The sequence below is a fragment of the Equus caballus genome, chromosome 22 (genome assembly GCF_041296265.1).
Source record: "Equus caballus isolate H_3958 breed thoroughbred chromosome 22, TB-T2T, whole genome shotgun sequence".
In the NCBI taxonomy this organism is placed as follows: Eukaryota; Metazoa; Chordata; class Mammalia; order Perissodactyla; family Equidae; genus Equus; species Equus caballus.
The window spans coordinates 19,929,144-19,942,879 of NC_091705.1; the positions used below are offsets into that span (position 1 = coordinate 19,929,144).

At 56.6% G+C, this 13,736-nt stretch overlaps 1 protein-coding gene across 5 annotated transcripts; it reads left to right on the forward strand.

The window, feature by feature from the left end:
- Positions 1-732: 732 nt before the first annotated feature.
- On the forward strand, positions 733-13,353 carry ADISSP (adipose secreted signaling protein). Of its 5 annotated transcripts, none has more exons than XM_003363898.5 (6): positions 733-899; positions 7,139-7,255; positions 8,697-8,839; positions 11,264-11,402; positions 12,313-12,435; positions 12,684-13,353. In XM_003363898.5, the coding sequence occupies exons 2-6, from the start codon at positions 7,237-7,239 to the stop codon at positions 12,782-12,784; spliced, it is 525 nt and encodes a 174-aa protein (XP_003363946.1). In that variant the 5' UTR covers positions 733-899; positions 7,139-7,236; the 3' UTR covers positions 12,785-13,353. The 5 variants fall into 5 exon arrangements, with proteins under 5 accessions (XP_003363946.1, XP_070103369.1, XP_023481942.1 ...); XM_070247268.1 differs by having other exon boundaries at positions 740-899; positions 7,085-7,255; XM_070247269.1 differs by lacking the exon at positions 733-899 and adding an exon at positions 2,110-2,175 and having other exon boundaries at positions 7,085-7,255.
- Positions 13,354-13,736: the final 383 nt, after the last annotated feature.

Here is a 13,736-nt window from a genome sequence, read left to right on the forward strand (position 1 = left end):
CCATGCTCTGTGCCTGCGCGCACATCCCACCTCGCGGCGTTGAGCTAGGCGCATCCCGCTGCCATGGCGACCGCCTCCATGGAGACCGGGAGCAGAGGCTGCCGTCCCCGCGGGCACCAGCACAGATTCTCTCAACCCCCCACCCCGCGTGCCGCCTTTGTTCTGATGCTTATCCCGGCCGACCGGGCTCCCAGGACGAGTCTCAGGTCCACGCGGGAGAGCTTCGCCGAGGCAGGGGCACGGGGTGGAGGGGGAAGAGGCCGAAAACCGGGGGTTGCAGAGCGGGAAGGATGGAGGGTTCTTCAGCTCCTGACAGGACCTAGCGGTGCCCGTATCGATTGCCGATGTAGGCTTGGAAGCCTAGGGAGAAAGACAACCTTCAGGTGCCCGACCTAGCCCTGAGTCCCGCCTGACGGCCGCTCGAGGGGACAGAGCCCAGGGAGGCCTTTTCCAAGTTGAGGCTGAGGCAGGAGGTGCAAACTCCACAGCCAAAGGAGGGACGCGGGCGGGGCCTATTCGACGCGCTCGTCCTTCCCTCTCTACCTTCTGCCCCATGCTGGCCCCTGGCCACGTCGGGCACCCTGCCCGCTTTCCTCGCGAGAACTGAGACAGCCCTGGGTAGGCGTGGGCTCGCATAGTGCAGCCGCAGGGCCCCTTGCACGTGACGCAGTGGCGCAACGCCTGTTGGATGTTCCCTGGCGCCCGCTTATTGGTCGAGGCGTCCTCGCCCCACCCCCTCGGTTGACCAATGGGTGGAGGCGGGGGCGTGGCCATGAGGCGGGCGGCGGCGGCGGCGCGGGGGTCTCTCCTCGTGCTCTGCGTCCAGCCCCCGCTGCCGCCGCGACCGCCACAGCTGCCGCCGCGGTCGTCCGTCACGGCCCCGCAGTGCGCCCTGCACGGTGAGACTGCTCCTCTTCCGGCCACCTCCTGGTTCCACCCCGCTCGCTGTGGGTTCCTCCTGGCCTAGCCGCTGTCCTAGGCAGTCGATTCCTGACACCCCAACGGGCTGGGGCGGGGGCTCCTCTGTCGGGGCCCGGCCCAGGAGGGCTCCCTAGTACCTGAAGTGGGGAGATGTCAGGCCCTGGGGCTGCGGGTGACCGTTAGCTGGTGGAGCTGGGGTATTTTGCGCGGCGCGCTGTCGTGGGCACGTGTGACACAGTGAGGACGGGGTTTAACGGGGTCAGCGCCGGCAGCACCCCTCTATTGTCACCGCTTTGCTGTGTGACCTTGGACGAGTAGCCTCTCTGAGCGTCCTGTGCCTCGGCACCCTCAAGGAGGAGGGCGGTGATGTCGGGGAGTGCGGGCTCCCGAGACTCCTGCGTCAGCAGAGGTGAGGGTGGGGAGGGCACAGGATTGTCTCTGAGGGACAGAGCCGCCGACTCGAAGTCCAGCATAGGTGTGATGGGAGGAGAAACGTCCAGCCGTATCTGTCCCCCCAGAAGATGAGAACGGGTCGGGGATAGGGGTGCCACACCCACGGGGATGGAGGCGGGAGAGGATTCAGGGTCCTACACCCGGGCCCCTGGTGCCTCTGGGGGCTTGGTCAGCACCTCCCTGTTGTCACTCAGCAGGAGGGGTTCTGTTTAGGTTCTGGGCTAGTGTTCCTGTTGATGAGCAGGAGCCCTGCTGGACTGAGAAGGGAGGCCTTAGGTTGCCCTTCTTCTTGAATCTTGGCACTGAGAAGTGGGGGTAGGGCGTTTCTCTGCCTGGGGAGCTGAAGAAGGTCAGGGGCAGCAGTAACCCCCTAGACCTAGCCTGGCCTCTACTTCTTGGGGCCTCCAGGTGACAGGCCCAGGGTAGGGCCTGGGTGGGGCAGGCTGGTAGACGCTACAGGGGTCTAAGCACCCTCCAGCTGGGGCTGTGGGGGGATTGTGAGGAAGGGAGGCTGGGCAGGGGAGGGCAGCACTTCTTGGGGAGACAGGAGAGTGTAGGATGGTGGGGGTTCCTTACCCAGTTCACCCCCGCTCTACCCATTTGTGAGAGAGAGAACACCCATACTTATCCTTGCACTTTTGGCCTGCTGGATGGAGGAGGAAATGGAGTCACATCCAGACTGAGTTCATGTAAAACTGCCACAACCACACCTGACCTCCAGCCTTCCCTTTCTAAGCTTTGTTCTAGGTATGCAGGCCCCCACGGTGTGCCCAGCCCTATGTCAGGTTCTGGAATCAGCAGGTCAGTGTGGCCTCCGTGGGCACTCTTTTTACAAACTTGACCTTTAATGAGAGGCTGGACGATGTTCTGCTGGACTGAGTCCTTAAGCCAGGACTGAGCCCTGGGCAGGGGGCAAGGAGGGTAGAAGGCTGTGGAGTTCTTGGCTCAGAAAATCCTTGAACAGGTTGAGAATGGAGATTGAGGAATGAATGAGAAAGGTGGCCCCAAGAAGTTGAGGGCATGCTCCCAGCCATAAAGCAGAGGACAAGCTGGGGCTGGCCCTGTGATGCCTGGGATTTGGGGGCTGCCTCTGGAGCACAGAAGTGGTGTGGGGGTGCAGCTGTGGGGTGGGCAGCAAGAGGGTGGCACTGGAGCTCCACTTTGCCATAGACAAACTGTCTTTGGCTTCCCCCTGGCCTGGAGCCATGGGCCTCAGCGTGGGACGTCCTAGAGTAGCAGCTAGCACCCTGTGGGCAGGAGTCTAGGGGGCTGTGAACTCTGGGTTCCTGTGTAACCGTCCATCTCTGCCCACTTGCCATGTCCCTGGGTCTGCTTCTCATGCCAGAGGCTCCAGTGGGCTGGCTGAGGCCTATCCGGGGTAGGGTAACCTCGAAGCAGCCTTTCTTGCTAAAGCTGAGAGTGGCTTGAGCTGGCAGCTCTCTGTCTCCAGACAGCAGGTTCCCCTAATTTCCCTGAGAGTAGCTGAGAGCCAAAGAAGCCCCCCAAGGCTCTTGTTCCAGCTTTCCAGCCCTCCCAATCCTGTGACTGTCCATGGTAGTAGCCCCCTGACTTGTTGATAGCCCCTCTAAGGGGGTGGGTGTCTTTTTTTTTTTTTGCCAGAGTGAGAGCATTTCCCAGGATGTACATTCTTCGCAGCTGCATTGTGAGTCCTTCTGGTTGTAGGGGACAGCGGACTCCAAGCATTCTGCTCTCTGGCAATCCCTGGGGACCTGGCTGACCTGGGAGTGGGGGAGGGGGAAGCAGGAGAAGAGAAGGGGGAGGGAGGCCCCTCAACACTTGAGCTGTTTTCTGAGAAGGCTGAAATCCCTGGGGCCCACCCTGAGAGCCATTCCTGGTTGTTTAGGATTGGCCTGAAGTGCGTCTCCGCCAGAGCAGCCCTGAAATGGCTGTTGCTTTAGAAACGAGGCCTTTGGGGGTTTGCTTTTGCAAAGGTGGGGGTGGAGTGGGGAGCATTGTCACAGAGCTTTCAGGCATCAACTGCACTGAACCCTTGGAGGAAGAGGCCATTGCTTATTCCTGTGTTACAGATGAGGAAGCTGAGGCATAGAGATGCAAAGTAACTTCCCCATGCAGCCTGAATTTGAGCCAGAACTGCTGGGCTCTGGACCCATGCTCCTCACCTTGTCCCTGCTGCCTCTAGGCAACTGTGTGGCTTGGGCCATGCTCAGCACTTGGCTGGCACAGGAAGAGGCCTGGGGTTGCCAGGGGGCCACAGTTCCCTGTGGACACAGTTGCAGCAGGAGGAGGACCGATGCCCCCTCCTCCTGCTCCTGAGGAGGAATTATGTTTGGACAAGAGTGGCTCCCCAGGGAGAGTGACCGGCAGGGCTCTCTGCTGCAAAAGAAGGCTTGCTTTTTCCAGTCTCCTTTGGGCCCCTGAAGTCACTTGCCTCCCCTCTCTGTGTTCTCCCTGCCAGAGGGTTACAGGCAGTGCCCAAGTGCTTGCTCCGTCCTGAGCTCTGGGCAGTGCATGAGATATGGGTCCTGCCTTCAGTGGGCTTCCATCTCTAGGGGGGCATGGGCCCCCCCTTGATTGTGGCAAGGCTAGAAGAATGCCCAGTGTGAGTCCACACTGTGAGATGGGGGAGGGGAGTGCCCTCCAGGACAGGGGTTGGCTAAGAGAGTAGGGTGAGGAGTTCCTCTTCCTGAGAACCTCCGGTACAGTCACTGACCTTGGCGGGCCACGTCTGCCTAGAGGGCCCAGCCAAGGCCATGCTTGGGCTCCCCTTAGTTTGGTCCTTTATTCATTTAACAAATACAAACTGGACACAGCTGCTCCCTGCCAGGTGCTGGACTGGGGTTCTGGGGACACAGGGTTTGGCAAAAACACAGTCACTGTCCTTGTAAAGTGGGGAACATAGATATCAAATAATCCCAGAAGTGAGAAAGGGGATCCTTTCAAGATTTTCAGACCTATCCTGGGATGGGCCAGGGTGGGGTGGCATTGTGCTACCCTAAAAAAGGTTCTCTGGGGCTGAGACCCAGGCTAAGGTCTGGATGGGGAACAGGATTGTTCCTAGCAGGGGGATGGCCTGAGTGGAGGCAGGCAGGCAACAGGCAGTGGGTTGGGGGGAAGACAGGGGATGCCCTGCATGTACTGGGTCAGAGTGTTTTGTGAAGACTCCCCAGGAGCCTTTGCTCACCAGCCACTGGTTAAGTATCCTGGGAGATGGGTGGACCTTGTTGACATTGGGCTGTCATTCCTCCATGGCTGCAGAGGTGTGGCTGGAGCAGGCTCTGGGATAGGAAGAGGGCCTGGTAGCCTTACACTTGGCCATTTTTCACATGCTCTGAGTCCACAGCTTGTGGGGGCAGAGAGAGTGGGTGGGTTGGGGGTAGGCCTCTCTCCAGAGGCCAGGTTCCCTGGGGACAAGCTGAGCATTCAAGGGCTAAAGGTCTGCCCTTCTGGGGCTGATCCCAGAGTGACCCTGGCCAGAGATGAATTGGGGGCATAGTTCCCCTCCCTGCAGCCTGGGCTGGGGCCTGGGAACTAGCCTCCAATGCGGGGGGGGGGGGGGGGGGGGTGCTGGCCTGGGGCTGCTTCTGCATTCCTTCCCTACCAGGGGGCTTGGGCCTGGTTGGGCTTCTCTTGTACTGGGAAATGGGGAGGGAGATGAGGCCTGCTCCCCTGGCTACTCAGCACCTGAGGGACCTCAAGGTCATGTCCTCCACAGGCCCAGCCCTGACTATGAGGCCACCCATAGTTTCTCTTCATTCTCTGGACTAGCCAAGGTCATTCACGGGTCACTCATCTCTACGTACTTATGTATCTCTGAAAAATAAGGACATACTATCTACATAATAAAGTTCCATTATTTCACCTAACAAGCTCTTTTTCTTAATGTCATCTAAGATCCAGCCCCATTCACATCTCCCGATTATCCCCCAAATGTCTTTTTTTATAGGAAGTTAAAAACCCCCTACCCCATTTATTTTTCTTCTTGTAACCGATTTGGTGGAAAAAACCAGGTCAGCTGTCCCACGGAGTATCCTGCCTTCTTGGTCTCTGTGTTAATCTAGAACAGCGGTTGGCAAACCTTTTCTGTGAAGGGCCAGATAGGAAATAATTTTAGACTTTGCAGGCTGTGCGGTCTCTGTCACAGCTACTCAAGGTAGTTTTGCTTTATGCAAAAGCAGTTTTAGACAACATATAACAAGTGAGTGTGGCTGTGTCCAATAAAACTTTACAAAACAGGTGGCGGCCCCACAGGCTGTAGTTTGCCCATTCCCTATCTAGAACAACCTACTCTTTTTTTTGCTTCTTGCAGTTTGGGGGGAAAAAAACAACAGGTCAGTTGTCCTATAGAATATCCTGCTTTCTAGGTTTGTCTCATTGCTTTCTTGTGGAGTCATTTAATTTGTCCCACTAACCTCTGTGTTTTCAGTAAGTGGGAAGTTGGAACTAGGGGCTCAATTAGATCCAGGTTAGACATTTTGGGCAGGACCCCCGTATCGGTGATGCTGTGACCTCATGCTGCTTCACATCAGGAGGCATCAATGTCAGGCTGGCCCACTGATGGAGGGGAGATTGATCAGTGCATGACTGGCTGATGTCACATCTCCCCATTGCAAACTTGTGTCATTCCCCTTAAGAACCCCAGGTCATCTGTCAGTGGTTCTTGGGTATCTGCAAGCATCCACTTCGGTCACCCTTTCCCCTCCTGGTTTAGCATCCGCTGACTCACTGCCTCCAGCATTTGTTTCTTTGGAGGTTGCAGAATTACTTAGCATTTGGTCATTCCTTTGTTATTTAATAGTGAGAATCCTTCTGTAAAGAAGAGCTTTCCTTTACCCACCAGGGCAATTTGGCTACCAGAAAGGCCAAGAGACAGGCTGAATTATTACTCTTTGTTGCCAATTTTCAGAGTAAAGAGTTAGGGCATTGCTACCAGCAGGCCGTGGTGACAAATGAGGGTTTGGGTTTGTTTGTTTTGCTTTCTCTCTTCTTTTTTTGTAATCTCTGTGAATGCTCCAATTTTATGTATTCCATCTGTTTCTGTCAATTGCAGTCATTATTCTTTTTGATGCTTAGATGGGCCCAGCTCAGCCCATCAGCAGCTCACACAGGCTTCCTGGGGGCACCTCCTACTGCCCCTGCCCTGAGGCTGCCCTTGGGGAGCTGAACTGGGAGGCCAGCCCCTCGAATCAGGCCAGAGTCTGAATGGTGGGTTGTGATGGGGGCAGCCCCTCCAAGGGGCTCTGACTGATCAAAGGAGGGAAAGCTCCACGGACATGTTTGTCTTCTTTGGGCCCCCATTCTTGCTCCCCTCCAAGCATTCTGTTGGCTCTGACCTAGACCCAGCTGTAGTGGGCGTGTGACCTGAATAATGTGGCCTCTGGCTGCAGGAGGGTACAGCCCTTGGGGTCACCAGCGCCAGAAATGGCCCCTAGAAAGTGCCAATGATGCCCTCCTCCTTTCCAGGCTGCCCTTCCCACCAGCCTCATGTGTGCTGGGCACAAGAGTCGTGTGCTGGGCACAAGAATCCTGTGCTGGCACTTTGGCACCCAGAAGCTGCAGCTCAGCACATGCTGGCTGGCCCCTGGGTCAGTAGGGTGTCAGGCAGGAGTGAGGGCTCTTGGTGAATGTAGGGAGTAGGGGCAGAAACCCCCTGTGCTAGATGTTGCAGGCACCACTTGGGCTGCTGAGAGCAGGGGGCATTTCTTAAAGGGAGATCTCTGCTCTCCCCCAGCCGTGGGCACATGTGTGGCCCTAACTCCGGCCCTCCCCACTCGCCATCCTTCAGGCTCCTGCTCGTGTCCCTGGAGCATGGGAGGCTGCTGAGCTTGAGTGGCAGTGTCTGGCAGGAGCTGAGTGTCTCACCCTGTGGCAGGGAGGGCGTCCATGGCTGCAGCCAACAAGGGTGAGTGCCTTCCTGGCCTGGTGGCGTTTGCTCCAGTCTTCCAGCAGGCCCTGGTGGGAGGGGGCATTGTGGCATGTGAGGCCTGCATTGGCTGTGTGTGTGTGTGTCTGAATGTGAGTATGAGTTACATTACATCAGTAATTATACCAGTGTTTGTGCAAGGTTCTGGGATTCACCGAAGCCCTAGCAGGGAACCTGGGACCCTTGCTGGCTCCTTGGTGTGCTGGTCTATGGAAGTGTGTGCCCTCGTGTCCCCGTGTTCCAGGCTTCCTGTTTCACTGCAGGGTTTAGGGGTCCCCAGGGGCTTGGGCTGAGCACTGAGGCTGACGAGGTGAGTATGGCCATAGCAAGCAGTGGAAGGGAATTTGGGTTTTGTTCAGATTCCAGAAGGGCTCATAGAGGGATTTAGGCAAAGGAGGCCTGATAAGATTTGCGGGTCAGGTCTGGAGGCTCAGCAGGGAATGTGGAAGTACTAGGCTGGCCCCCTCAGGCCTCCACTGAGTGTCCAAGAACCCAGGCCCAGGCTGGCCCAGGCTATCCCACCAGCAGGACTCTAGGCAGGGCTCTTGGGAGACCTAGGGGCTGTGGGGGCCAGAGAGGTCTGGGGTCATGCTCTTGGCAAGACAGGCCTCCCCCAACCCAGATCCTCAACCCACCTCCCACTACTCTGCCTGTCTCAACTCTCTGCCTCCTGGCCTTGGAGGACCCAACTCAGCCGGGGACAGCTCAGGGCTTTTTGGAGAGTGAAGCAGAGGAAGGAAGGGTGTCTCTGGGTGGGGTCTGGGAGGCTCCACTAGGTTCTTCCATCTTCCCTGCCAGTGATCAGTGATGAGGTTGAGAGGCAGCCTCTCCTAGGGGGGCTTGGTGTTGTTTTTGGCCCTCTTTGTTTCTCCTATACCCAGGAAGATTCCACAGAGCCCGTTCCTGTTTCCTGTTCCTGCCCCGCTCCTCTCTCAGGTTGGGGTCATCCAGAGGAGCAGGCAGGGGCCTCAGGCACTGACAGACCTGGAAGAGAAGGTCCCAGAGATGGGGAGCTTGGCAGTGTGAAGGAGAGCACCAGACAGGGTACCCAGAGGCCTGGGACTGAGTCCTGCACTGCCTGGGGCGAGAGTCTGGAGGACTGTCTTCCTGTCTCTGGTGTCAGCCTCATCCCCTCTAAGTGAGGGGTCATATTAGCCAATCCCTGACTCCGCCCACACCCATTCTCAGGGTGGGTATTTTTTGTGGGAGGACTGGGCAGGTAGGGGCAGGTGAGGGGCCTCAAGCCTCATGATCCCCAGTGTCCAGTAGGACGTGGCCCAGCCCTGAAAGGAGTCCAGCCAGTGGGTGCTGCGTGACATCAAGGGCAGTTACAGGGGGTGGGGAGGTGACAAGGGGGAGTCGTCTCCTGGGGGTAGAGGAAGCCAGCAGCCCCTGGAGCCCTCTCCCACTCTCTTCCTAGGCAACAAGCCTAGAGTCCGGAGTATCCGCTTTGCAGCAGGTCATGATGCAGAAGGCTCCCAGAGCCACGTCCACTTTGATGAGAAGCTGCATGACTCAGTGGTCATGGTCACCCAGGAGAGCGACAGCAGCTTTCTAGTCAAGGTACGGGCACACCTCCCCCCTCCTCAGCCTTACTCTCTCCACCTCTTCCCCACCCCTGCCTGGCATACTGGGCCTGTCTGTTCCATTTCTTCTAAGCTGGCTTCATAGGCACATCTTTGTCCCTCCCTGGGCCTTGGTTTCCCGTCTGTAAAGCAGGAGGTGGTGAGAATGCAATGAGATGAGTGCATTTAGAGTATTCCTATAACAAGGTGAGCAGAGCCACTGTTATCATCGGTATCACCCCAACAACAGCAACGGAAGGTGGGTGTCAAGGCTTATGGGGCCATAGGCCTGGGTTTAGGTCCAGGCTTGCTATTCTGGCTCTGTGACTTTGGCCAGGCCTCTTCTCTGAATGAAGACAATTCCCACCCCATAGAGTTGTGCAAGAATGAAATGGAAGAATGTATGTTTGTCACACAGGTGTGAGGCTAATTGTGCTGATAAGAAGATGTGACTTTATTTACCCTTCTTTGGTAAACCTCTGGCTGATTTAGGCTCTTTTCTTTATCACCCCCATGTTTTCTGCTGGTGGAGCCCCCACCTCTCCTAGCAGTCACACCTCACACACCCTCCAGTATGGCTCCTCCAACTGCTGGGACATTGTCAGAGCCCACATTCACTTGGGAGGGGCAGGGGGCAGTCTCTGCAGGGGATGGATTGCCGGGAAACGGGCTGAAGTGAGGCCTTCAGGTCGGACAATGAGCTAGGGCTCCAGAGTAGAGCAGGAGTGCCCTGGGGGAAGGGGAGTGGCATTGAGACCACCCTGAGGAAGGGCCCAGATTCTTACCCATTTCTGTCCAACTCTGAAATCCTTGCTCTTTCTCCTACAGCTGACCACTTCCCCAAGGGAATAAACAGAGTGAACTAAAACTTTAAAAAATAGCTCCTTCTCCCCTCAAACCCCCCATTGCAAAATCCAATCATGTCTATTAGGGGAAATTTGGAAGACAGAGAAAACTATAGAGAAATTTAAAAGTACCCACAATCATACCATCCAGAAATAACCATGGTAAATATTTTGATGTGTGTCATTCCAGCTTTTTTTTAAAGCTTTGTTTCTAAAAACAAAAAGCTGGTCTAACAGTGTACATGCTGTTTTTTGCTTTCTTTTCTTGTGAACTGTCTCCTGCCTGTGTCACTAAATAATTTTCCAGGAGATTTTACAATTGCCTGGTATTCCGTTATATGTATCATCCTTGATTTAGTCGGTTCCCTATTCCTGGTGTTATGGCTGTTTCTATTTTTCACTGTTTTAAATAGAGCAGTAATGAGTATTGTTTTGCACTTCTCTCAGTATTTCCCCTGGAAGATTCTGTAAGGGGTGCAGCTGGGTTACAGCGTCACTGATGGCAGGTACAGCCAGAAAGCCCTCTTGAGAGGTGTGCCCTCCACGTGCAGAGTGTGGGAGCCACATGGGTTGAGCCTTTTTATGCAGTGACGTCAGGCTGCTCCCGTTGAAAAGCTAAATGCTCCATGCAGCATGTCCCAACTGACCCCCAGGGACAGGGCGGTCCAGCCCCTGAAACCGTGAGCAGGAGAGTATGTGCTCATGTGAGCCGTGGGTACAGCATGCACCCCTGTGCCTCCTGGACTGGCACTCGGTCAGCCTACCTACTCACAGCCAATCTGGCTTGTGACCCTTCAGACGACTGGAGTTTCCAAGGATGGCACCAGTCTCAGGGCATTGGTTGCCAAGCATTGCATATGAACAACAAAAATTGCTTGTGGCTTGTGCCGAGTCGGGGCCGCTGGGCACAGTAAGCAGCAGGTGGCACTGGGCAGGCAGGCATCCATGTTCAGGTGCCAGCCAGGCAGGCAAAGCCTGGGTTTAATGGCTGGTGCCAGGCTGTGGGCCAGCTCTGGACTGACACAGCTGGTCTAGTGTCTTCTGTCTCATTCTTCATTCTGTGCTACCGTTGATCTCCATGTGAGTGACTAGAGGACCAGTGTCCCTGACCCTAGGCTCTTGGCTCTGAGCAGGTCTCAGTAGTGGTAGATGGTGGACGTCCTGTGTCACGGGACTTTGCATCTCCCTGTGGGCAGTGGTTGGTGCCTTGCTGTGTGCCACATGTGGCAGAAGTGGCCAAGAGGTCTATGGGGAACTTTATCCTGGCCTCCAGCCAGTCATTTCCTAGCTTCTATTTCCTCGCGTATAAAATGGGCACTGAGGAGCTGCGAGGCCCTTGAGACAGCTGCTGAGGGGTGTGCTCGCTGAGCTGTGGGGATGAGGTCCTGAGGGGAAGGGCCGGGAACTACCAAGCTGGGGGTGTGGACCACCTGGAGTAGTGGTGGGAGTTAGGCTCCCTAGGGATCCCTGAGGAAGCAGCTGCAGGAGCCCACAGAATCCTAGGTGGCATGACCTGGGCTGCTCCTGGGGGAGGCTATAAGTGAAGGTGCCTCCTTCCCCCACCCTTCCTGCTGCAGGTTGGCTTCCTGAAGATCCTGCACAGGTATGAGATTACCTTCACTCTGCCGCCAGTGCACAGGCTGAGCAAGGACATCCGAGAGGCACCTGTCCCCAGCCTGCACCTCAAGCTCCTCAGCGTCATGCCCATCCCAGAAGGTGCGTCCCCTGCTCGGAGTGCTGGAGGACTGCCCTCTTCCATCAGGGTCTGGGTGTGTGTGGGAGTGAGAACATGGGTACTCCCTTCCCCCCATCTGGGTGGACAGGCTGCTCAGCAATCAGGGGTCATGATGCCTCTTAATGGGCTTGCAGAGTAGCAGCTTGGCAGGTCCCATGCCCCAGGCCTCACTCCCTAGACAGAAGTCCATGGGCTCATACTGTTGGCCTGTGTCTGCCCATCGCCTGATAGATACCTCTGTGGGATGATGGGAGCCACTGAGGAACTGGCTGTGTGCCTCCCGCCCTCCCTCTCACCTGCCCCTGGAGAAAAACCTGCCAGAGGCTCAAGAAGGAACTCTGGGCAGCTACTTCCTAGCACCTGCCAGTCCCAGGCTTTGGGATTCAGGCTGCTTCTTCCTACCCTGCCCGCTTCAGGCCCTCTCCCACTTCCCCCCACAGCCTGGCAGATGCTAGGGTGTCCGTTTCACCGTGAGCTGAAGCCCAGCTTAGGTTTCATGTTCCCTCACTTCCTCATGACTTTGCCCTTAAGTGGATTGAGTGAGTCCCCTCAGGCCTTTGCCTCCTTCTGCCTGATTTGCTCAAGACCTGCCTTGCCCCCCACCTTTCTCCATCACCCCCACTCCCTGCCTGCCCTTTTGGGGAATCAGCAGGCCCTTCTGGAAGCCTGAGTTTGACTCTTGGAGCCATAATGGCGTCTCTTAGGCCAGAGGCATGTACAGGTCACTGGAGAATGGGAAGTTTCTGAGGCCTGTGTGCCTCCTGAGCCATCCTTGCTCCTTTGGAGAAGGAGGCCAGTCTTGGTGGTGAGTGGGGCCCGTGAATGCTGGGGGGCAGGGGCCGGGGCAGGAGGCCATGCAGGTGCTGATTGCTGTGGGCTGTCCCTGGGCAGGTTACAGCATCAAGTGTGAATACTCGGCACACAAGGAGGGTGTCCTCAAGGAGGAGATGCTGCTAGCCTGTGAAGGTGGCACCGGGACCTGTGTGCGCGTCATGGTGCAGGCCCGCGTCATGGGTGAGAGCATGAGGCACAGGTCTGGCTAGAGCAGGGAGGCACCAGGTTGGCCACAAGGGGTTTCTGCCCTCCTCCCAGATCACCATCTGAAAAAGGGATCCTTGCCCTGGCCCAGGGTTCCCAACCTCCTTGACAGGTGTCTTTCCCTCTACCCCCTAGCAGAGCTGGGAGGGAAGGTGGAGGGGTCCCCTTGGAGTGGGTGGAGCCAGGGTCTAGCCTGGCATACTGACCTCTCGCCTGCCTTGCAGACCGGCACCACGGCACACCCATGCTGCTGGATGGTGTCAAGTGCGTGGGTGCTGAGCTAGAATACGACTCTGAGCACAGTGACTGGCATGGCTTCGACTGAGGCCATCTCCTGCCAGCCTCCAGGCCCCTCAGCCTTAAACCCCACCTCATCTCCGGAATGCTGCGTGATGGTGTGGCTTCCAGGCTCCTCGCCGGGTGGGTATGGGGGTGGAGCATCCAGGGGCCTCCCAGGGCCTCGCCCATGCCTCTCACCTCTGCCTTCATTTGTGCCACCTCCCTGCCTCTCCTGCATCCTCCTCTCCCACTTACTCCTCTCCTTGTGCCTCAGTCTCCTGCAGAAGAAATGGGTTGAGTCCCCAAGGAGGCTATCTGAGGAGGGGTGGGGGAGGGCCTGGGGTGGGTTCTCCCCACCTCCCACCCCAAGCCATAGGGACTCCAGCCAGGGCCTGGGAGAGGAGGGAGGGAGCTAGCTTTGTGACAGCGTCGCCCCATTACTACTGCTGCTGCCCCGCTTCAGCCACCTCTCCTGTCCCCTCCTTCTCTCCTACTGCTGTCCATGGGGAGAAGGAGGGAGGTGCAGTGCCCAACCCCTACTCCCCAGGTCTGTGTTACTTGGTTTTTAAACAACTGGTTGGGATAAAATCCTAAAGAAATAAAACTTTCAGTGGATACCAGAGGCCATTGGAAATTTTGTTCTCCAGGGCCCTGAGAACACCCAGTCTTTCCCAGATGGGCCAAGGGACAGATTTGGCTAAACTCATTCTTTTAGGAAGCAAGGGCACTTCATGGTATTATAGCACTTAGCCCCAAAAGAAGTATGCACAGGTGGTGGCATTTGAGGCCTGGGAATAGTTGCCAAGACAGTTTGGATGGGGAGGAGACTTCTGCCCAGGCCAGAGAGGTCTTGTGGTTGCCTTGGGGAGTTCTGTTTGGGATGCTCAACAGGGAGACAGCAGCATCCCCTTCTGCTCAGTTCCAAGCCCCATGCACAGCTGAAAGCCTCCTCATTTCTTTCTTGAATCCAGGCCCCCTCCGCTGCTCCACTGCTGGGG